At 43.4% G+C, this 26,736-nt stretch overlaps 1 protein-coding gene across 5 annotated transcripts in view; it reads right to left on the bottom strand.

Moving 5' to 3' along the window:
* ITGA6 (integrin, alpha 6) overlaps positions 1–26,736 on the bottom strand; it is a 69,708-nt gene that overhangs the window by 27,097 nt on the left and 15,875 nt on the right. For 4 of the 5 annotated variants that reach the window (XM_014545930.1, XM_005857585.2, XM_014545919.1 and 1 more), the window contains exons 2-9: positions 10,343–10,467; positions 8,885–8,964; positions 7,492–7,747; positions 5,930–6,061; positions 2,761–2,971; positions 1,670–1,863; positions 1,442–1,530; positions 639–757 (exon numbers count right to left, since the gene is read on the bottom strand). In XM_014545930.1, coding sequence (XP_014401416.1) covers positions 639–757; positions 1,442–1,530; positions 1,670–1,863; positions 2,761–2,971; positions 5,930–6,061; positions 7,492–7,747; positions 8,885–8,964; positions 10,343–10,467 — 1,206 coding nt within the window. Of the gene's footprint in view, positions 1–638; positions 758–1,441; positions 1,531–1,669; positions 1,864–2,760; positions 2,972–5,929; positions 6,062–7,491; positions 7,748–8,884; positions 9,009–10,342; positions 10,468–26,736 lie in introns of those variants that run through there. The other variant, XM_014545933.1, reaches the window with a different exon arrangement.

The raw sequence follows: 26,736 nt of genomic DNA, 5'->3' as shown, positions 1-26,736 counted from the left end.
GAAGTATTTAACTAAAGACAGGTTATCTTCGGGGAAAGACTTGGTAACCAAATTTTGGTACAGGAGGTCAAGTCTTCTTGATACCTGAGGACTAAACCTCAAACTAGAACTAGAAGTTCAAATTGCTTTTTGATGGAAACTTTGCTGAAATAGTTGAATGTTATAGACTCTTCCACCTTTTAAAAATGTTGACTATTGTATGGTTAGTATCCATATGAACAGAGAGAAAAGGGTATAAAAGTAGAGCTGGAGAACCACCAGGTAAAACACGGGGTGGATGCTTTAACCTAAGAGAGGGCACTCCCCACTGTGACAGCCGGGGAGGCCAGGTACCCAGGACGGATGTGTATTACCATCAACACAAACCACTACTGAGAACTTCCCCCCGAATTCTTTCTCTTCCCAATCACATACACGTGTTCATTTAGTCACCAATTCTAACCTATCTTTTTCTCAGTGAGTTCAAAATTAGAGAGATTTTACAAAGTAGGTTTTTATCACATTGTTATTCGACTCGCAAAAGAAAAATCTTCAAAATTCATGCCAACTTTTGCCTTTTGAAGTATAGGCATTACAAATTTCAATTCAAAAGTCAAAATTTTAGTGTAACCCAAGTATTGAACATGCTTTTAACACACCTGAAAATCGTTACTGAATCTGACAGGGAGCCAACAGCAACATCAGGGTAGGAATTTCTATCAAGGTCCATATTTCCAGCAATCGAATATCCAAAAAAACGTGAATTACCCTCGAGAACCTAAAAAGAACAGGTCATCAAAATGGACACGGGGCCACCAAAATGAGCTTCTTACCACCCATACTTTGAAAAGGACACACAAGTTTTTGAAATGAAGTTTAAGGGTTCACTAATAAATTATATTCAATTATAAATAAATCAGAACTAAGCATACATATGATGCATAAAAGTCACCTGACTTACACTGTATCTCAAAGAATAAAAGAGCCAATTTTTGATGAGCTTGTTTACTGCATTAAGTCAATCAGGATATTTCAAACCAAACCTTTCTAACTGTCCCCCGAATGTCTTATTTTTCTCAAAAGCAATTTTTAAATTATGGTGTCTGAATAATCCATGCAATAACAATCATCTCTTTCATTTGCCTGGTTTCATCTCTACTTAGTATGCTACTGAAGGAAATACATCACATACATGTCCACCTATTTATGCTGCCAGTGTAGAACAGTCTTTTCCTCGGATTACTTTGATTCCTCACTTATCAAAGACATTTTACAATTAAAACAAGCAAGTCATTGCAGTTACATCTATTTCCTAGCTATCTTCAAATAATACATTTTTTAAAACATAAAATTCATACTACTGTAGATTTGTAAGCTAAAACTTGATTAGTGGGAAATTCACTTAAACTTAAATATTCTATCACCAGGCAAAAAGCTCAGACCCCCATTGTTATCTGGTTACCTGTGTTGGTTTGGTGTTTATTCCGCTCGCGGAGCCGTGATAGATAAAAACCTTTCCATTACCATCATAGGGAGCTCCAACTGCAATGTCTGTTGACAACATCACATTGTAACAAACATTACATTTTTAAAACATTTCAATACAATGTTTTAAGTAAGATGCCATAAACACTCGTCAATCAAATAATCTGGCTACAAATCATAATCATTTCATAATCTATTCTTTTACCTGGGTAGCCATCTTGATTAATATCGCCAATATTTTTGACGGCAATGCCAAACATAGAGTCTTTGGTTCCGTTAAGACGAATTGGCTTGACATTTTTCCACCGGCCTTGCTGGTTCATGTAGACATACACTGCACCTCCAACCTCTCCATCTCTATCAAAATACTGTGGGGCTCCAATCACAATATCCTGCCACCTAAAAGCATAAGGAGGGGAGGAACTGTGAACCATCATCTGAACAGTGAGCTTGGGAAGAGTACCACCAGCCCAGGTACAAGGACACAAAGAGGTGTGATATGGTAGAAAGGGCCCCAACTCTGCAATTTCTATCTCATCAATTAAAATATTTTTTAAAACCAAAGAAAAATTATGGAGGGTAAGAACTTGAAGCCAGTTCCCCAAGTTAGATCTAAGTGCAGAGACTCCCAGTAAAGATTCCACACCCCTCCTCCTTCCACTCCAGACCCAAACTGGCACCACCAGCCACAGACCTATATATTGAGTTTGTCTCCAATCCCTACTTTCAACAGGACATTCTAGATTAGTGATGGCGAACCTTTTGAGCTCGGCGTGTCAGCATTTTGAACAACCCTAACTTAACTCTGGTGCCGTGTCACATATAGAAATTTTTTGATATTTGCAACCATAGTAAAACAAAGATTTATATTTTTGATATTTATTTTATATATTTAAATGCCATTTAACAAAGAAAAATCAACCAAAAAAATGAGTTCGCCTGTCACCTCTGACACGCGTGTCATAGGTTCGCCATCACTGTTCTAGATGTTCCAACAGCCCCTTAAGAAACCAGTGAAAAGATCCACGTAGGTGTCATTTTCCAAGTTAATTTTTTGCCCCAAATTTTAATTCTCACAGACCCATTCCCAAGACATGAGTAAAAACTAAAAACTGAAAAAGATGTAATCCTACCTCTCAGGAAGGGTAATGATTGTCTACTGCCAAAATATAAGTGATAGAGGCATGAAAGGATGCTAAAAATTTGGCAGCAAAAATATCCTTTGAATCAAGACCTACAGGAGCCGAAGAAGCCCCGATTTCCTGACAAATGCGAAATGACCTAACATGCTCTCACCCATCTTTGTTGAGGTCCACCACTGCCACGTCGTAGCCAAAGGAAGAAGCCAGACCTTCTCCTTCAAATATGTGCTCGGGGAGAAGGTGTGCAGACTTCATGTCTCTTTTGAGCAAAACCACAGCTCCACTGTGATTGGCCCTCGGAGCACCAGAGACAAAAGTGATGTCATCTTTAGAAACGATCCCTTTCCCTGAGTCCAAAGAAAAGCCTAGAAAAGCAAAATACAGCTCACATAAACTCTGTGCTTTAGAGGCATCGAACACTGGTAACTCCTTTTGCTTCCCATCCCTCTCCTTCTGACCCTCCCCACCAGCTATCACACTTACGATATGAAAGAGTCGCAGAGATATGACACAAGTACAAAGCAGTAGGCTATTTCACTGCTTTCTATGGAATATATTAAGACTTAAAGAAAAAAAAACCTATGCTATTTAGCATCTGTCCAACTTGAATCATGAAAGATTCATTCATTGTAAGAATCAGTTTGAACCTTATTTTAGTATTAGAACTGGGGTAAAAGGAGATCAAACCAGATACTAAATTACCACAGCAAACTGACATCAGATACACAGAGATACAACCTGATAGAATAATTGAGTGCATGTTGTGGGGTTCTGCTATAACAAATGATTCGTAATGTCCATACTCATCAATCCCCTTGGTAATCAGGCAAGCACAAATGCCAACTTCATCGATACACCACAAGCAGCATTTCATTATTTTGAACTCACTTAGTTCTCAGACACAAGCATGCAAACAAAACCATGATTGATGAGCCACAGCATTTGAGAACACACGTAAACAATAGAGGTGAGCAACTTATCATCGATATCATTTTGTCAGGAGGGGGCGGACAGCATTAGAACATCTCATCGTAAAGCGTCAGGTAGGACGTCCGACTACAAATACAAGATTTAATTGGGAGGCAAATATAAAAGCCCCTATCAAGACCATTCAAATTAAGCAAGTATTTCTACAGAGGCGAGGCAGCGGCAGAGTAGTGTAAGGCCACCCTTTTTTATTGGGTTTTATTTATGCAAAGTTTCACCACTACTGTTGCAGTTCTCAAACTGTGTGCAGTGAGTCGAGAAATAGGATGAGCCACCAGTTTAGAGCAGGGCGATCTAATCGAACGCAGCTCTGAAAACCATCTGGAGGCAGAGCCTCCCCCGCAGCATGCTTCTCGTGCGGGCTTCACTTGAAATGAAATAGAAAATAAAAAGATTTATGCTCTGTACGGATCCAAAAAAAAAATGTTTTAAATGACCATGACCAAGACAATGGATTTGTCGTCTGGGAGATCACAAACCTAGGTAGCTATTCATCATCACGTCAGGGGACGTGTCGGGCTGCTCCCTGGGAGGCTGTGTTTTATAAACAAACTGATCGGGATCTGTGTAGGAAACGCTGGTCAAAAACAGCAGGCCTGCGCACGTGCGAGAAGTGGAAGAGATGGAAGAAAAAGCAATTACGCCGGGTAGGAGGCACCACGGCGACCACCGTTCTTGCTGGATGATGAGGCCACCGCGGCATCTGGCAAGCCACTCTCTCTGCCAGCTTCCAAAGCCGCAAGCAGATCATTTCATTCCTAAAACCCACTGACTTTTTGAAATGACAGATGCACAGACAGCGTGGACAACTAAAATGTAACCATAAGAACTTGACTTTTTTCCCAGGCAGCCACTTTTGAGGAAACCCATTCTGAAAGCAGCAAATGTGTCAGACCCAAATGTCCCAATGGCAACGAAGCTCGTAAAACCCATGGGCCTCTATCCTAAAGACCAAAGTGCTGGTTTCTTGCCTAGAGCCATTAAAATGAAATGTTTCTCACCAAAAACTTATCCTTGAATAATGCATTTGAAGAGAGGTTGTCTGTTAAAATATAATTGGATAAAGTATTGGTTTGGTGATAATATTTACCTTGAAAAACCATATTTAGTAACTGAGGCTGAAAACTGCTTGGCCCTGTGTCCCCTTCATGTCCTGCAAAGCCACTCGCACACCCAGCAAGAGGAGCAATGATACTTATTTTACAATATTGTTGAGAAGATCAAATGAGATCTATAAAGCATTACGTAGGTGCTTGACAAGTAGTTAAGTATAACTTTTCTCTTCCCTCTTTTGTGCCTTCACACTAAGTTTTTAATTTTTAATTTTAGGGGGGGGGAGGGAGTGTCTGAAAATTTTTAATTAACAGTTCTGTTTATACATACCTATATAACTAGAATAACTTATTTTTTAATGTTATTTTTCAATTAAGTTGACATTTAGAACAATTTTTATGAATATGTTTAATACATTATTTAGTATTATTCTTATATTTATTCTTATTTTTTTCTTTCCATTGTTCCAGTAATATCTTTAGCATATTGGTTCTTTTCTTAAAAAAAAAAATAGGTTACTATTTGGGTTTAGGAGATTTTTTACATTTTTTCCAAGAAATGCACAATAATTATTCTTTATGTCACCTCATACTAAGAATTAAAGCTTTTAAAAGCCTTTGAGTAATTACCATAATGCACATGAATAATTTAGGACCCATTAGTAATGCAAACATGCCTTAGGAGTTAAGGAACGGGCACTTAGCCATAATCTGGGTGTCCCCATGCTACTTCAGCAAGTCCTGCTCAGCCTCGGCTGGGAGGCCCTGTGCCAACCCGCCAGGGCCCGGTGACACGAGGCCCCAATCCAGAAGCAGGGCCAACCCCTGGAGAAAGCAATCACAGTGGAAGGACCTGAGGGTCTTGACCTGCCACTTAAGAGTAACTTCATAAATGTGGCTCTTAGGAGTAGCTTCTGGAAAGAGGCACCGAAGGGAGAGGGGAGGCAGCTCAGCTCATTGACATCCACGCGTTTATTCTCAGCTGCACGAACAGCCTTTTTCAGGTTACAGAGGCCAACACTGGCTCAGGAAACAGACTTCCATGCAGAGGACAGACGATTTTAGGAGGAAGTAGGTTTAGTCCCCACTCGAGGGAGCCTAGGCCAGAAGGGAAGAATCGCAAGCCGCAGAATCACCAAGGCCTAAATCAAATCCCAGCCAGTGCAGCCGCAGGCCCCTGGCTCCACCTGACCTGTTCTCGGCCCAGAAGGCCAAGGTCTCGGGAGGGCAGTGTCTCCCAGAGGTCTCTACAAAGGTAGACGTGCCGTCTCCTCTCATTCCTACCTAAGTAACTGTTAGCAGGAACAGGAACTAGACTCTCGTCATGGTCAGTCTCTCCACCAACTTCATAAGGCCCATCTTCAAAGATGTTCATGTCAAAAAAAGTGTTATTCTTTTGTTCTACGCGAACAATCCCTACAGGAATGAAATGGTAAAAAACAACAACAAAAAGTGAAGATGAAACAAAATAAAACAGGTGGAACCTAATAAAACATTCCTCATGTTATCATACTAAGTACAGCAAGAAAAGTTAGGAGGAAGAAAAGGCAGAAAAAAATAAATGACTTCTGAGGTTACTGAAGTTAAAAATTATGTACATGTAAATTTTTATGTCAAAGAAAGTTGTTCCTGTAATAAAAAAAAATGGCCCATGCATTTTCATGAATTATCTTTAAAATGCCATGAAAGTAGGTGAAAATGGAAAGTTAACTAAATCTACAGAAAACAATATTTTAAAAATGATATGAACCTGATGATACTTTACATTTTCTATAATCCAAAATTGTTACCTTCTTTACTGTAGTGTAAGATGAAATTAATATTTTGATCTGTTCTCCACTTTAACCAATATTTCATTTTTTAAAATTATTCATTAAAAAGATTTTCTATAATAAGCCCACTATGTGACTTTTTAAAAAGAGTAACCTTCTAAGTCAGGGTTAATAAAACAACAAGACATGTTTCCCGTAAATGAAAGCATACATAATTGCTGGGTGTTTTTATTGTATCTGTTCTCCCTAAAATAAAACTACTTCTAAATTAAACGTGTTGTTTTGATTAGATCGAAATAACCTGACAAATACCGTTATGATTTGATTGGGGAGAGGAGGGGGACAAAGGATACTGCTGCCCAAGGTCACTACGGATCACATACAGGGTAAGTGTTCTCAAGGATTGTATCTAACAGGAACTTAAAAACTTGGAAGTTTTTTAATGGAAAGGAAAAGTTTTCCTGACTAGTGAAAATGTTATAACATAAAATTTATCTTAATGACTTCCTTAAAATGTGGGCCATTCTTCCCCCTCCCCATGCCTCCTTTCACTACATCACATTGATAATTAAACAATACCATTAAACAACTTTTCTGCAAATTATCTGAAATCATCATCTCAAAATTCCCTAATCTGCCATCTACCCTTCTAAGTCTATTAGCCAAAGACAGCCTTTTAAGATAGCATAAAATGAAAGGAATGTCTATATTAACACACTGTTATTTGCACTTGACAGACTCAATTCTTATCCGTTTTCAGATCACTACCTTAACAAATATAAAACAGCAATACTACTAATGTTAAACTACTAATGTTAATTATCATATACTCACAGAAAAAGTTAACTACTTGTATTCATGTAAATTGCTGGTGGAGGAAAAAAAATCTCTTAAAACATACACTTGCACCATTATTCGTTTTTAAGTCATATGATTTAGAGATTTTAATATCCTCCCCTACTTAAAAGCACATTATAACACATTTTGTTTTAATTTAAAGTTTACCAAACCTTGGTGCATATCATAGAAATATAGTCACTCTAACCTCTATTTCTATAAACACACACGTCATACCTTTCCAGTTATAGGTTCCCGGGGCTCCGAATACAATGTAGTGAAAGTCTTTAGTAAAAGTAGCTGCTACGCCTTGCTGGCAAGAACCAAACTTTTCATGGCCTCTCAGTCGGCCATCACAGAAACTCCAGTCTCCTCCATCCATCTCATCTTCAATCCTGAGGTTCTGACTCAGGACATAACACCTTCCAAAGATGTCTCGGGATTCCTGCTTCGTGTTAACGTGTTGTCTTTTTTCATATCGATGAGCACATGTCTGCAAACAGATGGAATAAAGTAGCCCACGCATGTCTACAAACCTTATGGTTTTCATTACAAATGGATACAATTGTCAACAATAAAAAGGATGTTAAATGTGCCCTCATCCTGGGATTGGATCCGAAACCAGTAAGTCTTCCCCCAAAGTGTCACTAAGAAGACCTTTATCCATAGAAACCATAGGATTTCTGTCTTATTTTCACCCAAAGAATAATGTCCGATCTGAACACTGAATGCCAATCTGTAATGCGCAGGTAATTTATTTATAAATTTAGCTCATGCCAGAGCATGAACAATGGAAACACTTTATTTCATTTTCTTAATTTAATTGGCTTAGTGGCTGTATAAACCTTCACATCAGTATGTTTCTGAAAATAGCCTGTTGCAGAGGAGAGAAACCATGGGCACGTTTTCATAGGAATCAGGCAAACATAGCCAAACCAGACATTTTCCTGTTACCCATACTACTCCCTTATAATCCTAAATCCTAATTTATAACCTAAGCTCTGAGGTAGTTTATCCTATAAGGCAGGGAGAATTACACTGCTGGGAGAGATGAAATCATCTCTATAGTTTTACAGGGTATTCAAAGCTGCACCCACGCAATACAGGCTGAAAATACTTGACAACATCCAAGTCTATGTCCCATAAATCAGCCCTTCAATATCAATATTCAATGTCCAGTAAAATTCTCATTTTTTCTCCAAATTCTAGATACATTTGTTATAGCGATCATATTTTGAAGGAGACACAAAAAGATCATCATCATACTCCAGCCTGGGGGTCACTTCCCAGGTCACTCAGCACAATCCATCTAACAGACCCTCTCATTTTCCCTACCACTTCTACTCGAAGAAGCTCAGAATAAATCATGGGAGTTTAAACAATCTGACCTTACTTCCCATGACCATTCCCATATTTTTTATTCCTCATCTGTAAAAGTACATGGTTCCTGGGGCCATGTCCAGCTTTGTTTTGCTTTTTTTATCCTAAGACCATCTAGAGATTGAGATAGTCAATGGAATTTTGTTAATAAGTTCTTTGAATTTGAATGCTCTAAAGAAAAGCACTGCTGTGCTCACTGCGGTGAGCGGGGCACTGGGACACTGTGGGATGAACACGCTCCTCTACTCACCACCACTTTGCCGCCGGGACCCTGGCTCTGCACCGTGACCCCCATCCACTGGTCTTCCTTGCTTTCCGAGGTAGGGTCGGCTGTGGGAAGCAGCACAGGTCACACAGTTAGGACTTCACAGTGACTGAAACAGGCAATGAACCAACAGATGAACAAAAACACAAGACACTTTTCTAAACAGCGTTGACTCCGAGTGTAACTACTTAGTAAATTCAGCTACTCGGTCCCGAAAAATTACTTCTCATCTTAAGAAAACAGATGGGTGATTGTTGGTAAGACACTTGCATAAAATTCTTTACAAAACATACATAGGCTTACCAGGTGGCCCTTCACCCTCTGACACCCAGTGTCCCAAGTACAGAGAGGTATTTGAAACGTTAAGACTTCCAGCTTCCAAAATCCAACTACCATCCAAACTAACAGGAAGTGTACGCTTCTCTACACACTCCCAAATCTGCTCCATGCAGCACGAGCTGTTCTCCTCAGGTTCATTTTGTATTTTTCTATCGATGCCAAGAAAGAAAGGGGTGTATTTCTTTTCACTCCTTCTGCCCCCCAAAAGAAAGAAACCACGAATATCACCATGTGCTCATTTCAATATCAATCTGAATTTACTGTATGACCTTCTATCCAAATTTTTGCCCTTCCTCAATGAGAAGCATGGCAGGCAACAATCTTCAATCTCGAATCATTACAAAACTATGGAAACTAAACAACGTCAAGTAGACAGAAGGGAAATGCCAAATGTTAAATAAAAAGCGATTCTGTCTACATTACCAGTGGGTTTTCTTTATAGGTCGCTGCCGCTTACAAGTTTCCCATAATTAACATGTATTATTTTCTAATCAGAAAAAAAGTCAGTTCTAAAAGATGAAAAAGCACGAGAAGAACATAAAAATAAAACATGAATCTACAAATCTACTCAGACCACGTATGTCAAATGAGGTTTGGTTGGAGCTTCTCAGTCGCTAATAATTGCTCTGCCCAACATACAGTCCTCACAAAACCAGCCTGTACCTGAGACAGTAGGGCAAAATTTACCCATGTTGGTCGGCTCATTTCAGAGAGATCTGAAATTTAAAATCGGCTTTCTCCCAAATACTTAACGGCAAGAGAGAACTTTGGGCTGCTATGTACAAGACATGCACATTCAATTCTCTTCCCTGCTCTGAATTCAGCTTTTCAACAGCCTCCTGTAGAACTTCAACACGTCGCTAGGTGGCAGCATCAATACACCGTATCAGGGCTAGGAGGAGCAGCAATATTGTCCATCTCAATGGGATTTAGAAAGTAGTAAATGTTTTCAGGGCAAACAAGAAACAGTTAAGGCTGATGCAATAAAAAGTGGCCACCCTCTCTCCAAGAATGCTTGCTGGTCCCCCTTCCCTTCCTCATGGAAAGGGCAAGTGGGATACCGAGGAGCTGGCCCAGGGAACACTGAGAGCGCGCAGAACACACCATCGTTGTCAAATTCAATCCGTGTGCACGGGTCCCGAGAGGTGATGTCGCAGCTGTACAAGCCTCCTGTCCGGTTGGCCCTCTGCAGCGGAAGGGCCACTGCCCGAGGGGCCCCCACCAGCAACCTGTGGACAAAACAGAGAATTGGAGCTGTGAGTTTAATACATCTCAACGAGTCAGTACCAAGATATTGGGCTTACGCTTTGTCAAGGAGTCCGCTAAGTCTCTGCAGTCTAGGCAGGGAGGGGAGCAAAGGTAGAGTCCTGTGACTGCAACACACACACATGCAACACACACACTACGCAAGTCAAGCACAAGGAGAGGGGCTGCTGAAACCAAACAAAAAATACGTCCATCTCTCCCATCGCTCCTAGTAGCAGCAGCTCTCTCACGAGTACGATTCTGTTGTTTTAAAAGACAGTTTTCATAGAACATGACCCCTTCACCTAAGCCAGCAGTTCTCAACCTGTGGGTCGCGACCCCTTTGGCGGTCCAACGACCCTTTCACAGGGGTCACCTAAGACCATCCTGCAGCCCTAACCGGTTTGGCAGTGGCTAGAGAGAGCGTCGGCCTGCGGACTGAAGGGTCCCAGGTTCAATTCCGGTCAAGGGCATGTACCTTGGCTGCGGGCACATCCCCAGTGGGGGGTGTGCAGGAGGCGGCTGATTGATGTTTCTCACTCATTTAGAGCAGCGGTTCTCAACCTGTGGGTCGCGACCCCTTTGGTGTTCGAACGACCCTTTCACAGGGGTCGCCTAAGACCATCCTGCATATCAGGTATTTACATTACAATTCATAACAGTAGCAACATTACAGTTATGAAGTAGCAACGAAAATAATTTTATGGTTGGGTCACAACATGAGGAACTGTATTTAAAGGGCCAGAAGGTTGAGAACCACTGCAAGGTGATCCTATGGAACTCAAGAGACAAAACCAACAGTCTCACAATGGAAGGGGGGAAATTATCACATTAAACATAACAAGTGATATAAAATGTCAATTTCTAATATGTACTGTGTCTTCCTGAGGTATTTTTCAAAGGTAATTTTTACTATACCCTTGATTTCAGCTTCTGTATTGTTAAGTGAGTTAAACCAGAAAGCTAATAGACTGGCATGGCTCTAATGTCATGGTGGCCTACGTGAGGAAAAAAAAGAAATCTAAGCTTGTAAATGTTTCAAGGTTACCAAGTCAAACCCCAAGGACAACCAATCACAAACAGCCAAGGAGGCTTTAACCTATACCTGATCAAGTCCTCTCCTTTCTTTGCTTCCTTGCTTTATCTGTATCAATCTTTCCCTCACTTCCTATGGCTGGAGCACTCCTAACCTCTTCCATTTTGGCGATTTGAATCCATTTTTGCTCAAATAAACTTGTAAAAATTTTAATATGCATGTTTACTTTTTTTAATACTGATTTAGCACCTAACCTTTGCCCAAGATAAAACTCAATGAATTCCTCTCTTTTGCAGTGTTGGCCTCTTTCCCCATCAATTCTTACTAATCTTGGCAATCTTACCATCTCCGACAAACTCCTCCACTATCACCCGATCGGTCTTGCATAAAGGATTCAGGGAGGGTCTGGGTGGTTCCGTGTATGTACTAGTCATCATAATATTGCTTCTTTCTTCCCACCCCAGTGTTCGTGCTATCTCCTCTAAGAGGGGCCCCTAACCCAAACACACAATCCTCAAAATCTCACAGTTTCACAGCCAGGAGGGATCCTTGGAGACCCACAACCTTTCTGCTGGGTTCCTTTTGCTAACGCTCTTTACTCACCAGCAGCTTTACAATCTTTGGGATCTCGCTGACTGGTGGGGACAAATGCTTAAAGAAAGAACACACTCCTGACTGGACCGAGAGAAATGAGGCTGGAACTGAGGAAAAGAGCCGAGAAAACGAATATGAACAAACTACCAATTCCCCCAAACAGAAAACAAGCCACTCCTGGCCTCAAGAAATCCACAAACCTCAGACACAGAAGCAAAAAACTCAACCCACAAAGCAAACAGTCCCTACCCTGCCTCTGCTGTGATCCCACTGAAGGACTGAATGAATTTTTTTTAACCAATGCAATGCAGTGGGTGCAACAGGTAGAAAATGCACTCAGAAAACAGAGGGGAACCAGGCTGTGGCCAGGAAGAGCCAGTGAAGCAGGGTCTTATAGACCGAGTGAGGCGTGACTCACATGAGAACACGCATCCCTAACACCATCGTTGCTCCCAGACCCCTGCATGGTGGCCCAGTCAGCCGCCACCTCCAATCCTCCCTGCTCTTGAAGGGACGAAACTAATCACACCAAGGTTCAGAACTGGAACTGAGTCTGAGCAGGACCGAGGCGGAGTCCTTGGTGCCTGGAACTTCTTGGCAAAGGCAAGGCCAAGGGCCACAGGGGTCTCCATGGAGCCGCCCCACACCTATTCCATTCATGTCCATGATCCCAGGAGCTCTGACAAATAGCTGAGAGGTGACCTGGCCTGGACTGTGAGCAAACAGGTTCAATTACCTGGCAGGTGTGGGGACGGAACCGTGTTCCAGGTCCTGGCAGGGATGTGCCAGGTGTGGGGTCAGAATCACAGAGTCACGAGGTGTGAGCACTGGAAGCACAGAGCACATCCCGCCTCTAGCTAGACGGGTGGAGAACGGAGACCTGTGGAAGGAGGGTGATTGCTCTGCCTTAAGATCTCACAACTAGTTGGTAGCCAAGACAAAAATTACTTTGGAGCAATGCTTTCTCCGTCCTTTTAAAAGGCTTCCTAGGAACTAGAACGCAGGACGTTAAGGCATTTACCACCCGCTGAAAGGGCAAACCCTACCCAGATGAAACACTGAAATAAGACCTGCACTGTATGCAAGACTCAATGCGGGAAGGCAGCAGGGAAGGCAGCGCCACAGCACGAGTGGGCGGGGTGAAGATCGGGGAAGAGATTTCCTGTAAAGGTAACCAACTCCCACCGGAAGGCTCGAAGGAGCAGCCCAGAGTTCCAAGATTATTACTGTATCTCCTCTGACCACCTCCTCTCCTCCTCGGCCACGCCCAAGGAGGCTGGCAACCTACCTGGGGCAGGTACGGGGCTTGTTGTTTCCTGTGTACTGTACTTGCTCATTCCTTCGCTTATTCATTCCACAGTCAAGAGCCTCCTAGGCTGAATAAGGACTCATCCCCTCCTCTTCCTGCCAAACTGTCCCTTGTGGAGCCAGAGCCATAAGCTGGTCATTAAACCACAGGAAGGTAGAGGAAAGGCGAGGGCGGGCCAGAGTGCTGTGCGCAGCCAGAGGAGGGCGCCAAAGCCTGCCTGGGAGGAAGGTATCACCCAGAGCTAACAGTGGAGCTGGAGGGGCCAGGTGAGGAGCTGAGAGCCAGAGGGAAGGCCGAGAGGGAAGGAGCCAGAGGAATAGCAGTGATGAGATGGAGCCACGGAGCCCCACACTTCCGCTGCCTGCTGTGCCCTGCGGGAGACAGGTGTTTCCTTGCATCACGTTGTGTAAAGAGCTGCAGAGATTATTCCATTTACAGAGCAGCATTTCCTCCCAGCCCCTTTTCTCTTGGCTGCGTCCTAAGGTTTCTCCCTACTTGGTACACCTCCATCTTCCACTGAGTCCCTTACCCTTGCGGCTAAGGCACCACCTGGGATGGAAGAAGGCAGGGTGCTCTGTGGCCTTAGGCCCAGGCCCTGGCAGCCAAAGGAAGAAGAGCAGACACTCATGGGGCGAGGGGGTGTCCCTGGGACCACACATACAGGAAAATCAGCAAAACAATGATTGGGGGGAGGGGTTAAGTCAGATAAAATCAGAGTCATGGAAAACGTAAGGTACCACCTTAATGAGAGAACACAGTCACCCCAACCAATCTCAACAATTGGCAGGTGTCTTAATCCTTGCAGTAAAGCTAAAGCTGCTCTCTCTGGTTCAGGAAATAGGCAAACTCTTCATTCTGCTCAGAACCAGCCTTCATCACAGGAAGACACAGCCATTAGCTGAGGCTGCGTCTGGCAAGAACAAATCAAAAACAGAGCTGTGTCCAGTCAATGACACCGTCCCTGGTGCAACCCATCTACTTCCTAACCCAAGTCCTTCAGGACCCTGGTCTACGCCATTTGGAACAAAGCCAGCTCCTGAGCCAGCAGGGAGGGCGCAGCTCCCGGAGGGACAGTCTGCATCTAGTGCAGTGATGGCAAACCTTTTGAGCTCGGCGTGTCAGCATTTTGAAAAACCCTAACTTAACTCCGGTGCCGTGTCACATATAGAAATTTTTTGATATTTGCAACCATAGTAAAACAAAGACATATTTTTGATATTTATTTTATATATTTAAATGCCATTTAACAAAGAAAAATCAACCGAAGAAATGACTTCGTGTGTCACCTCTGACACGCGTGTCATAGGTTCGCCATCACTGATCTAGGGGACCCTCGGGCCACACCAACACCCAGTTTCTGCTCAAACCCCAGCTTCCTTCCCTTTGCCCCCAATGCCCTTTGATGGTGGATTCAGAGAGCAGCAGGCATCTCTGGGCAGGGCACCACGGGAAGATACCCACAGCAGCTCCTGGCACCCGGGCAGCAGCTGCCGGGCTGTTCAGCTCATTTCTTTTAAGAACCACAGCAATAGCAGCTGCTCTTAGTACTGACCCACCCAGCACGTGTGGAGGAATCCAGAACTACAGTAACAACGTTCAGAGTGACAGGGACTAAGCGATAAATTATGGCCTCCAATGGAAAGTAGTGGAAATGAACAGAACAGCGTCTAAGAAGCCTATTTCCATATCAGGTCCAAAGGAAAACTACATCAAGGAAGGGTAAGAATTTGGGTTTAAACTAAGATAGTTTTAGACACCAGAGGAACAGGAAAAATTATTTCTGAAATTGCTTTCCACACGGCAGTGGACAATGACCTCCACTATTTTAAAGTGGTACTGACATAAAAACTGCCCGGGGATTCCAACGTATTGAAAACCCACATTTAGAAGACAGAACAAGCCCTAGCTGGTTTGGCTCAGTAGATAGAACGTCAGCCGGCAGACTGAAGGGTCCCGGGTTCAATTCCAGTCAAGGGCACGTACCTGGATTGCAGACTCAATCTCTGGCCCTGGTCGGGGCGCATGCAGGAGGTAACCAATCGATGTTTCTCACATCGATGTTTCTCTCTCAGTGTCTCTCCCTCCCTTCCACTCTCTCTAAAAATCAATAGAAAAAAATATCCTCGGGTGAGGATTAACAAAAATAAAAAATAGAATACACGACAAAACTGATGAGGAATAATACTTGAAATAGTAAAATGAAATGTAAAAGGCTAACTACACAAGTGAGACTGTAACTGAGAATATAATATTAATTCAAGTCTTTGAGTCTAGATCAGAATTCTCCGCACAAAGATTCAGGATTCCCTATCTTGCTATTAACCACAAGGTTATTTCAACAAACTTATTCAAATAAGCCACACTCCTGTTTCCTATAGTCAAGTTCTCACCCAATTAGCATACTTTTATATAACTACTTCAACCAAAAGCCTTAAATACTGGGGCACTTTCCAAACTCTGGGGACAATAGCAGCTTTGCTTCATTGTTTTTGGCAATAATTCATTTCCTCAAGGATTAAAGATCCTGCCTCCAGCCATGCAACTTTGTCTCAGGAAACATGAAATATTGCTTCATTAGGACAAGGACACTATTATTGCTTAATTTAAAACACAGCCTAGCCTTCTTAGTTTGTCCAAATTAAGCCTTAAAAAATTAGGAGATGGCGTTAACCATTTCAACTGTTACCTCTTCATTTAACCCATCTTCAAAGTTAGTTTTTTTTAATTTTTGTTAAAGTAAAAAATACAAATAAAAAAGAAAGAACTTACAATGGAAAGCAACGGACTCCAAACTCATCCCAAGCCCCACTCTCTGGGCAAAGTTTTTGTTTAAATTTCTGAATTTACTTTTAACTCTAGATATTGTTTATACATTTATTTCTTGATATATCAGCTTTAAGCGATACTTGTTGACCCCACAATATGAAAAGAACTTAAACTACTTGCTATTTTGTCTATGTTTAATAACTACATTACTTTAGTTCTTCTTCTTGCTACCCTTTAAGTTTTAAATAATGCATGTTAACCTCTACTTTTCCCTTCATCGACTTCTAACACAACCTCTCCATTCCCCAGGCGGTGACATGACGCTATCAGCAATCTAACCCTTTCTCCCAAACTTTCCTCTTGGTTTCTCCAAGACCAACCGTCTGTTAGCTATACTTTTACATTATCAGAGCCATTACCACTTAAATTTTGTCATGTAACCACAATTTGGTCATCTGTTCTTTAATGCAAACAGGTAAATATTATTCAGTGCTGAACCAAACTGCACTGAAATGATCCTCTTTCTATCTGAGACCAGTATCAGAAGCCCTCGACCTCAAAGGAAACTGTTCCTAGCATCAAGGTCAGACTTATCTTACATTCTATCAATTGGTGTACTTCGCATTTGGACCATGACTTTTGCTTTTCTTGGCTTTCCTTTCTCATTGCCTTTCCTTCTCCTTACATTGTTTATTCTAGCCTCAATCTCTCCTATGCTCCCAGTCATACCTGCATGGAATCGGGACCTCCTTGGTCCCAGTTTCCTTCTCAGAGCCCTTGCACCTCCTGCTACCACCCAGATTGCTCCTCTAGGCCTGCTACAGGGTCCTCCTGGGACTTCCCTCCCTGCCCTCCTGGGTTGATCTGCTTTGACCTGGGTTCCCACATTTTCCTCTTATTTGAATTACTTTTTAAAAAATATATATATTTTATTGATTTTTTACAGAGAGGAAGGGAGAGGGATAGAGAGTTACAATCATCAATGAGAGAGAAACATTGATCAGCTGCCTCCTGCACGCCTCTACTGGGGATGTGCCCGCAATTAAGGTACATGCCCTTGACCAGAATCTAACCTGGGACCCTTCAGTCCACAGGCTCTATCCACTGAGCCAAACCGGTTAGGGCTGAATTACTTTCTTAAATAACACCCTAAGGAACACTATATGAAAGGTAAACTGAATCCCTGCATAGACAAAAATGTCATTATTCCACTCTCCCCAACTGGATAGTTTAGGTGTAGGACACCAGGGAAAAACATTTTCTTTGATGTTAAAACTCTAATTCTTTCTAGTATCCAGCGATGCCAATAAAAATCCTGATGTTAAGTCCAATTTTCATTTCTTTGAGGGCGACTCTGAGGCTCTCCACTTTGCCCCAGGTGTTCTGAACAGCAGGACAGTGTCTGTGTGGGAGCCTTTATTCGCTCACTGGGCACTGTGCGGCCTCTCTCGGTTTATAGACTCGGCACATCACTTTCCAGGAAACACCCACCCTGCATTGATCATTTCCCTCATTCCATTATCTTTGGATGAATCTACCTTCTCTTTTTCCTCTCCTCTCTGTGGTTCTGGGATTTTTCAACTTTATTTCCCAGTCCTTCTATTTTAAATTTCAATTAAATTTAAATTCAATAAAAATGTAAATGTCAGCACTTGTAATCTCCAAAAGCTTTTCATTCTGATTGTGTCTTTTACATAATGCATCCTATTCTTCTTTTGTGAATTTAGTATGTTCTCAAAATTCTGAGTATTTCAGTATTTTACCTAGAAGTCTCTCCCCTCCCCAGTTCTCTTCCTGTCCCTGGATCATCTGTTTCTTCCCGTTTTTCTGTGGGTTACTTCAGCCACCTTTTCTGCTGCTGGCTCTCATCCTTGGTTCTCCTGTTTGGCTGTTGTGGGAAAAGGCCCCTTTCTGGCTGGGTCTCGGCAGAGCAGGAGTTCTGAAAGGGAGCCCTGGGAGGGGCCTGCTGCCGGAGGTTTTCCCTTCAGGCTGAGGGTAGGGAGCTGCTGTCAGGCTGCAGACCACTCCTCTAACGCCGGAGGAGGGAGGCTTCATCCTACCCTTTTTGAAAACAATGTCACTGCCTCCCTCGCCTCTTCTACAGGAATCCATTCTTTTTTATTTTTAGTTGAGTTATAACTGATTTAAGCTTTGTAAAACATGCACATGTCAACATTTCCATCCCTCTCCCTGCCAAAGAAGTGTTATGGGTTTTTGTTTTGTTTCTGGCTAGAATAATAAATGCCAGCAGCCTGTACTCTGCAGAGTTAGTGGATGAGGGTGTCATGTGGCGTCTGTGGACCTCCACAAAGACCTTCGTTCCAGAGCCACGCCTCCTTCCCAGGCCCCGCCTCCTTCCCAGGCCACGCCTCTCTGATAACCCCCAGGTGGCCACTGGGGACAACCCCCCTACATTCTCAGTCCCCACCTGATTGTGACTCCTTTCTGTAATAAGGTCGCAAAGCAGAGCCCACCTGCTTTCTGCCTTTCGTTGCCTTCCGGTAATCTCCCAGCCACCACGGAGCCCTGAGGAGCCTGGAGGGAAGTACACCCAGAGTACCACCTGGAATCCCAAGTCAAAATCCAGTATCTTGAAGGAATCAGATTTTCATCGCAGCCTAGTTCCCCCGCAGTTGAAGGCAATGTCCTTCCCAGCTGTTGACACGTCTCTTTAGCGCTGCTACCACCCCTCACACGCCAGGTGCAGGCCTACACACATAAGACTCTTTCCACAGAAAAAAATCCAAAAAAGGTGTGCTGTTTTGCCACTTTGTATATTTAGGCTTTTATGATGTAGATGAAATAGTTGATTGACAACATTTGATCATTTATATAAAAGTGTAAGATAACATATTAAACATTCTCTTAAAATAGTTTTATTTGTATTTCATGAAGTGATTTTGTTCAAACTTCCTATGTTTCTTTGACATTACTTCCTAAAAGCAATGTCTGAGCCCGTTTTCCAGAGCACTTCCAGGACATGTTAAAGTTTATAGCAATATCCATGACTTGCAATCTGGATGCCAAATCCTGAAGAATCGTTACCAAATGGAGGAAAAGAAATTTAGTTCACTTCTTTAAATCAGTTTATTTTATTTAAAATATTTTAAAACCAAATTTAACCTCTTTCCACATCCACAATTACAACTGATTATGGTCCTTTTAGGCTAATGTGTTTATAACAGAACTTTGTGGTTCACAATAAAGTAATCAAGAGGGCAGCTGTCACAGGAGGATGGTTTTATAAGGCTCAGATATAAGGCAGGATAGTTTTGGGGTGAAAAGAAATCTTGTCTTATATTCAAGGGTGTACAGCAAACAGCTCTTCAAGACCCCCAAATCGGAGAACATGGCGCTTTGGACAGACATCGTAAGAAAGGCCCTGGGCCATGCCTTCTCTCCTGCAAGCTCTAGGCTCTTCTGCACAAAGGCCATGTTGTACTGAGCCAGTTTTGGTCATCGGACTATCCACAAAGCACAGAGTGGTTAAAGCCTGCAGTCCTTAGCCAGGCTGACCATACATACAAACTCCCCCAGGACCTTTGTCCTGGGCCCCCTTTCATTCTCAAAAAATGCCCTAGTGTGGAAGACACATTACACGGTCACCCCAGCCTCAGATATAAAGCTGGCAAAGCAACTGACTCATGCAGCCACTTGAATGTAATGATGCCCTGCTTGGAATTCCAATGGCGTGGCCAGATCTGGCCGTGGTTCCACAGGCACTGTGAGTGCTTTGGCCTGGGAGGCCCTGTACTCAGTCTTTAGAGGAGCAGCCTGTCTGGTCACCAAGCTCCGCCGGTTTTATGAGAGCCCTTCTCCCCAACCAGGGGACTCTCCAGTTGTCCACTGACAGCAGCACTGTCCCACCTCCAGCTGGAGAGGGAAGTGCCTGCTTTCCCAGGGACAGTGGTCAAGAGGGAATGCCACACCCTTCCACCATCCCCTGGCTACCAGCAGCAAACCTGGTAGCCTGGCGAGATGGCGGAGGGGTTCTGCCCTTTCCTCCCCTCCCTGCTCCACCTGGTGAAGAGAAGAAGAGCAGGCATTAAAGCTTGTTTGCGCTTTCACCCAAACTGTGCATCTCTGCCTGTGCCAAGTTCCTCTCAGGGGAGAGAGGGCCTGGCCTGATTCTCTCTCCTCTGCAACCAGAAAATCAGTAAATAATAATAATAATAATAATAATAATAATAATATATATTATTATTTACTGATATATATATATGATTGAAGAAATATACCTGAGATCTCTGCATTCACCAATATTGACACTCAGCGGTCCTGAGCATTAGCAAATATTACTGCACCCTGGTATCCCTTTGGGCAGATCTGCTGCCTGCCGCCCCAACTACTCCCTGGTGTCAAGGAGCCCAGTTTGAACTCATCTGAGCCCCCAGTTTTAGGGAAACAAGGATGATGGTTCATAAAGGACCTGCCCAGGTCACAGTGAACTACACGGCCTGCATTATCGCCTTCATAATCAAAACAACTAACCACCTGCAAAGAACTAGTAGGAGGAGAAAGATGGACAAGGAAAGTGACTATATTCCACCTCTTTCTGAATCAAACCAAAACGATATTCCATTGTATCGTTTGAGAGGACTCCCCAGAATGTCAAATCCCTCCACAGTCTCAGCAGTAAGATTAGGCACCAGGACTCTTCACTGCAACCCTAGGTGGCTACTCCTCAGGCAGCCCAATGCTCTTTTTCACAAGAAGGGCAGCACCCTGAGCAGTGAGCCAACTATGACACTCTGTAATTACAAGTCCTTCACATACACTTCTATTCAGATATGTCTCAGCAACTTAGAGACGAATAAACCAAGGCTCAGACATTACCTGACATGGGTAGGACTTCAAGCCCCATACCCTTCCCACATGCCGTACCCTTCCCAATACAACTGGTAGCCATCCCTCCGCCATCTGGCCACACCCCGGCCACCTACCATCAGTTGCCCCAACTCTCCTCACTTCCGGGCACACAAAGGCCTTGCTTGGTGCCTTTGCTCACTGTGCTTCCTGCCATCCTGCCCCCACCTCACGAGAGCTCTCCTTACCAACAATTTCCAAACCCCAGCTCCACGCTTTCCATATGGATTTGCCTTCAAGACCCTGAGCTCAACTTTCACTTTTTCCAAAGTAAACTTGCCTGGACAGGCTTTCTCCCCGCTCCCCTTCAGTGGGCTATAAACTCCTTGAGGGCAGAAAAGTCGTCCTATTTTATTTTTGTAACCTCAAGGGTGTTTGGCCAAGAAAATTCAAAACCTATTTAACTATACAAACTGGCTGATCCAGTTGGGCAAGTATGAGTTACAATTCACAGTGGAACAAATCTGCTTACCTCCTAGCCTTGAGCTTTCACATACAGAAATCTGATTAGAAGGCCGAGGCTCCCTTTTCTCTGTGAATTATAAATCTCACTTTCAAAAGACTAGATTTCTCATAACCTTCCAAGAAATCACATAATAAAAAACATATCCCCTACCTGCAAATGAAGGCAAACAACCTGTCATTGTTAGCAATACCCTGGCAGCTCTCCTCTCCCCTGCTCTTATATTAGGCACTGTGCTCGAAGTTTATCAGGAAGTAGACACTATTTCCACCACCCACTTCACAAATGTCGATGCAGGTTCAGAGAGGACAAGCCACGTGCTCAAGGTCACACGGATGGTAAGTGACGAAACAGGAGCTGTGCCCTGCACTCTCTGATCTTACTCTAAACCACAAAACCCACACTCTCCTTTCTGCTTGTTTGGACAAAAACATCACTGAAGCACTTTGATCTACCCATCTTTTTAAAAAAGAGCATCTTCTGCCCTGGCGGGTGTGGCTCAGTTGGTTGGAGCTTCGTCCAATGCACCAAAGGGTCGCCAGTTCGATTCCCAGTCAGGGCACATGCTCAAATTATGCGTTTGATCCCGGGTCGGGCATGTATGAGAGGCAACTGATGGATGTTTCTCTCTCTCATGGATGCTTCTCTCTCTCTCTCTACCTCTCCCTTCCTCTCTTTCTCTCTGAAATCAGTGAAAACATCCTCGGGCAAGGATTTATTTTTTAAAGTATATTACAAGAAGGTGGTTGGTTCTAATTAAGGTCTATGGGTTTGAGATGCATCTCACAGGGGCCCAAAAATACTTGTTGCCTTTATCTGTATCAAAAATCAGTAAGTTTTGTCCTGACCTTTCCAGAATTTCACTAAAAAAAACTTTTTTCCTGTCTCTTTGGAGAAACATGCCAGAACTGAATCCAGTTTCCAGTGACTATGAGACTCCTGTGAGGTTGGAGCCTGAGGGTTCCAGTTCTTACCTGACTTGGTACTTTTTGCTACAGGTGTGTCTCTGACCAAGAACAAGGGAACTCATGCAATAAAGGAACACCCAAAGCAGATCATGCTTTATTATCCACAACAGTCAACTCCTCCTCCAGTTCAGAAATCTCTACCATCAACCAGAAAAAGAAAAAAAAAAAGATGTGAAATCATGTCATCCATCTCAACCATTTAAATGGAATACCAACACGGGTGGTCAGATCAGCAAAGTGGAGAGGGCAGTGAGGAAGGAATTCTGGTTCTATTCCTGGCATCACGTTTTGGTATGACCTTGGTTCCACACTTGCTTCTAATTTCTCAAAAATAAGGACTTAAATAATCTCAAGGAATGAATGTCATTAGCCCCCACAAGGTAAAATTACAATATACCTGGCCTACATTTTAAATGGCCAAGAATTGTACTTCAATTCCACACAAATTTATAACGTATAGGTATAAATATAGAACCAGCTCATTTTCAGAATAAAATTATTGGCTGAAAGGGCTGACCAAGCAACTCCTACCGGTAAGACATCACTCAGCTGTAATAAAAATGCTGTTATCTACTGCAGTAAGGAAAGGAAAAATAAAAGTCTCCAAGCAACCCTGTTCTTTCAGTTTCACAAAGCAGCTGCCAAGATCTTGTTAAATGTGGCCTTTAGTCACTTCCTGTGCTTCTTTCTAAAAGATCAGGCACCTGACTTTCGAGGTGCAAATTACAAGTGTTCAGTGAACTGTCCTTTCAAGGAACAAGTCTAAGAACCTATATAAACTGGACCATGAGACCACACTCCTATCCTTCACCCTCCTCCTTCCACTCTCTCTAAAATCAATGGAAAAAATATCTTTACTCCTCGGGTGAGGATTAAAAAAAAAAACAAAATTTTAAAAGTCACCATATCCATTTTATTATTCCAATAACTTAAGAAATCCAAATTTTTCAATATTTTCTTCAGGAAATTAATAAGATCACATCGTTTATTTTCTAAACAAGATAACTGAAACAACAGGCTTAGTAGCTGTGCCAGAGACTGCTGGCTGTTGCCCGATAGTAGCTCTCCCCCTTTTTTTTTTTTTTTTAAATATATTTTATTGATTCTTTACAGAGAGGAAGGGAGAGAGATAGAGAGTCAGAAACATCGATGAGAGAGAACCATCGATCAGCTGCCTCCTGCACATCTCCTACGGGGAATGTGCCCGCAACCCAGGTACATGCCCTTGACCGGAATCGAACCTGGGACCCTTCAGTCTGCAGGCCGACGCTCTATCCACTGAGCCAAACCGGTTTCGGCGTAGCTCTCCCCTTTTGCCATAAGGAAAGAGTTTCTGCTTGGGCGTAAGGCCCCGTGAGTAAAGATCCCAGCCTCCCCTTCCAGCGGGACCTGCCACAGAACTCGATCCTGATGCCGGGACACATGGCAAAGTGTCACTCTGCTGCAACCAGGACTCTCCTGTTGGTGATGGCGCCCACAAGCCTTTGGCTCTACTCCTTTGTCCCTTTTGTCATCCTGCCTAGAATGTAGATGCTGCCACCGCGGATTCCCAGGCAGAGGCTGCACATGGTACAGCAACAAGGAGGACAAGTACTGGCTTCTGACAGCTCAGACCAGCCACCCAGATGCTCACATAACAGGGAGACAAAAGCGAGATCTTTCATATGTTTAAAAAAAAAAAGAAAGATGTAGAAATAGTATACTGTGAACAAAACAAAAATGCAATTTAAAAAGTGTACCTATATCAATATTTATAGAAGTTGCATTGCTAAACAATTACATTGTTTACTACTCCACTCCTACATTTAAAGATGATATTTAAAAATATTTAGCAATCAGTTCTACCTGGGAATTAACCGACACAGATGGTGACGTGACATTGGAGCTGTGCCCCAGAGGCCCCTGTTGTATTAGGACATGTCCCCTTTAATTGCTGGATTGTGGTGGGAAATATGGGGAGACAGGAACGTCCTATGAGAACAGTGGCCAGGGCAGTGTTGAGGGACCCTCAGGGAGGTTGGGAAAAAGCAATTTACCAACCAGAAGTATTTCAACAGTTTAACAACTAGAGCCACTGCACTGGCATACACCTGCTGACCATCAGTCCGACGTGGGCCTGTCGTTATCAGGATAATATGGTACGTGCTTGAGCACGTACTGTCTCCAGATACCGCACGCCTTCTTACCTGCCCTGTAACAGCCTGGCAAGCCCAAACCATAATCAAACACTGAGGGAGTTACAAGAAGACTCGGTGGGTTCAAGTGCCAGCTATACAGCTTATTAGTTGGGTATTGTGTGGGGGTTATCTGTGGAACGGTTCTATCTAAAGTTTCTACTGGTGTTACAAGGATCAAATGAATCACTGTCGGATTGGCTCAGTGGTTGAGTGTTGATCTATGAACCAGGAATTCACGGTTCGATCCCTGGTAGGGGGTGTGCAGGAGGCAGCCAATCAATGATTCTCTCTCATCACTAATGTTTCTATCATTCTTTCCCTCTCCCTTCCTCTCTGAAATCAATAAAAACATATTTTTTTTAAAAAAAGAAAAAGAAATACTGTCAGATAACCTTCAAACACGAACGCGGTGGTGAGCACTACCGGTGCTGTTATTAGTATTCAATTAGCACATATTCCAACAAGCCATTCTAATTTTAACAAGTACTTTTTAACATGTGCAGGTACGGAGGTGTGGGGGGTGGGGGAGGGCTCAAATGCTGAGGCCATCAGGAATGCAACAGCTCGAGTGCAAAACTGTCAACTCCACTTGTTGAAAATATCCCAGCGACCCCACTGGTAGAGTATCCTGTGACATACGAGGGTAGGACGGAGCTTGTGAGCAAGTCATGAAGAGCAGCCAGCCCCTCCTCCCAATCAGCCATGACCATTAAACAGCGCTGGGCAAGCCTCCGCACTGGGACTCAGTCGGCCCTCTACTTAAAGGAGGAGGAGGTCTGCGGCACTGCTTTCTATGCAACGGATCAGGAGTTACCTGGACACTCACACTCATTAAATAAACTGTGATTCCTCCTAAAAACTGAATGCTCTGCAGACATTAAAAATGAAGGAAGCTCTTATTTACAACATCAGGCACTAAAACATGGCAAGAGAGGTGAAGACCTGGGGCGGTTGGTAGGGGCTGGGAGGAGGCTAGGGGAGTTGGGGGGGGGGGAATTATAGATATCTGTAATACTACCAACAATAAAATATATGTAAAATGACATGGCAAGAGAAAACGAGCAAGGTGCAGAAGAATACATATGGCATGCTACCATCCCTGTGAAAAAGGTGGGTGTATGTATTCGCTCTTAAATGTACAGGTGCCCGTGAGAAGGCACAACAAGCTGGTCAAACAGTGGTTGCCTCCAGGAAGACCAGGAGGTGGGAGGGGGCTTTTCGTTCCACATGTTTTTGTATTCACAGTGGTGCCGTGTGACTATTACTAAATCGAAAAGGTATAATTTCTACAATGATGTCAGTCAGTGGACAATGGGTTGTTGAAAGTCTCGCAGGGAAACCGGCAGACGTCATCATGGAGGTTAAAATCAGTGCCCAGAAGTCATGAAGAAAGCAAACCTCGTAACTGCGTACGGCAAGCTCACACATGCTGTCTGGATGCAGGCGGTTGCAGGCAAGCAAACGCCAAAGACTGACTTTTACAGCCCATTCAAGAGGCATGACAACACGTCAATGAAGACGTTGATAAACTTGTCCCTCTGGTGCGCCCGGCACTGGGCTGGCCATCTGGGAATTGCAATAAAGTGCAAATGGAGGGCAGAGGTTGAAAAATACTGAGAGGAAATCCAAGCTGCAAAGATAGACAAGCTTTCCACTGTGGTCCAGTGAGGCAGAGAACAACATGGAATGACAGAGAGAACTCTCCCTTTCCCTGTGGAAATCCAAGGCATTCGGGGGCACAACTGGGCTACGGACAACCAGCGATATAAAATGCTCACCCTTCCTTTAGAGCACATTTTTGTTTTACTTTGAGGAAAGCATGCACATTAGGCTCCACGTTCAAGCTCTGGGCATAACAGACTAACCAGTAGGGAGTGACCCTGTCCAGTTCAGAGGCAGCTCTGCGTGCAGAGCTCAAGCGGGTAAGTACCGTTTACAAATAGCTACAGAGTCCGAACGCCTTTGCCTTGGATGCTGTGAAGGGAGGATCTGCCATGAGTCAGGCCTGAGTCAGCCTCCTGACCTCACCTGTCATCTAATCTAAAACATGAATGAGTGGCGTGGAAGGGACCGG

The sequence above is a fragment of the Myotis brandtii genome, unplaced genomic scaffold, assembly GCF_000412655.1.
Source record: "Myotis brandtii unplaced genomic scaffold, ASM41265v1 scaffold112, whole genome shotgun sequence".
Taxonomy (NCBI): domain Eukaryota; kingdom Metazoa; phylum Chordata; class Mammalia; order Chiroptera; family Vespertilionidae; genus Myotis; species Myotis brandtii.
Note: the sequence above shows the minus strand (reverse complement) of the source record. Positions and strands in the feature narration are given on the sequence as shown.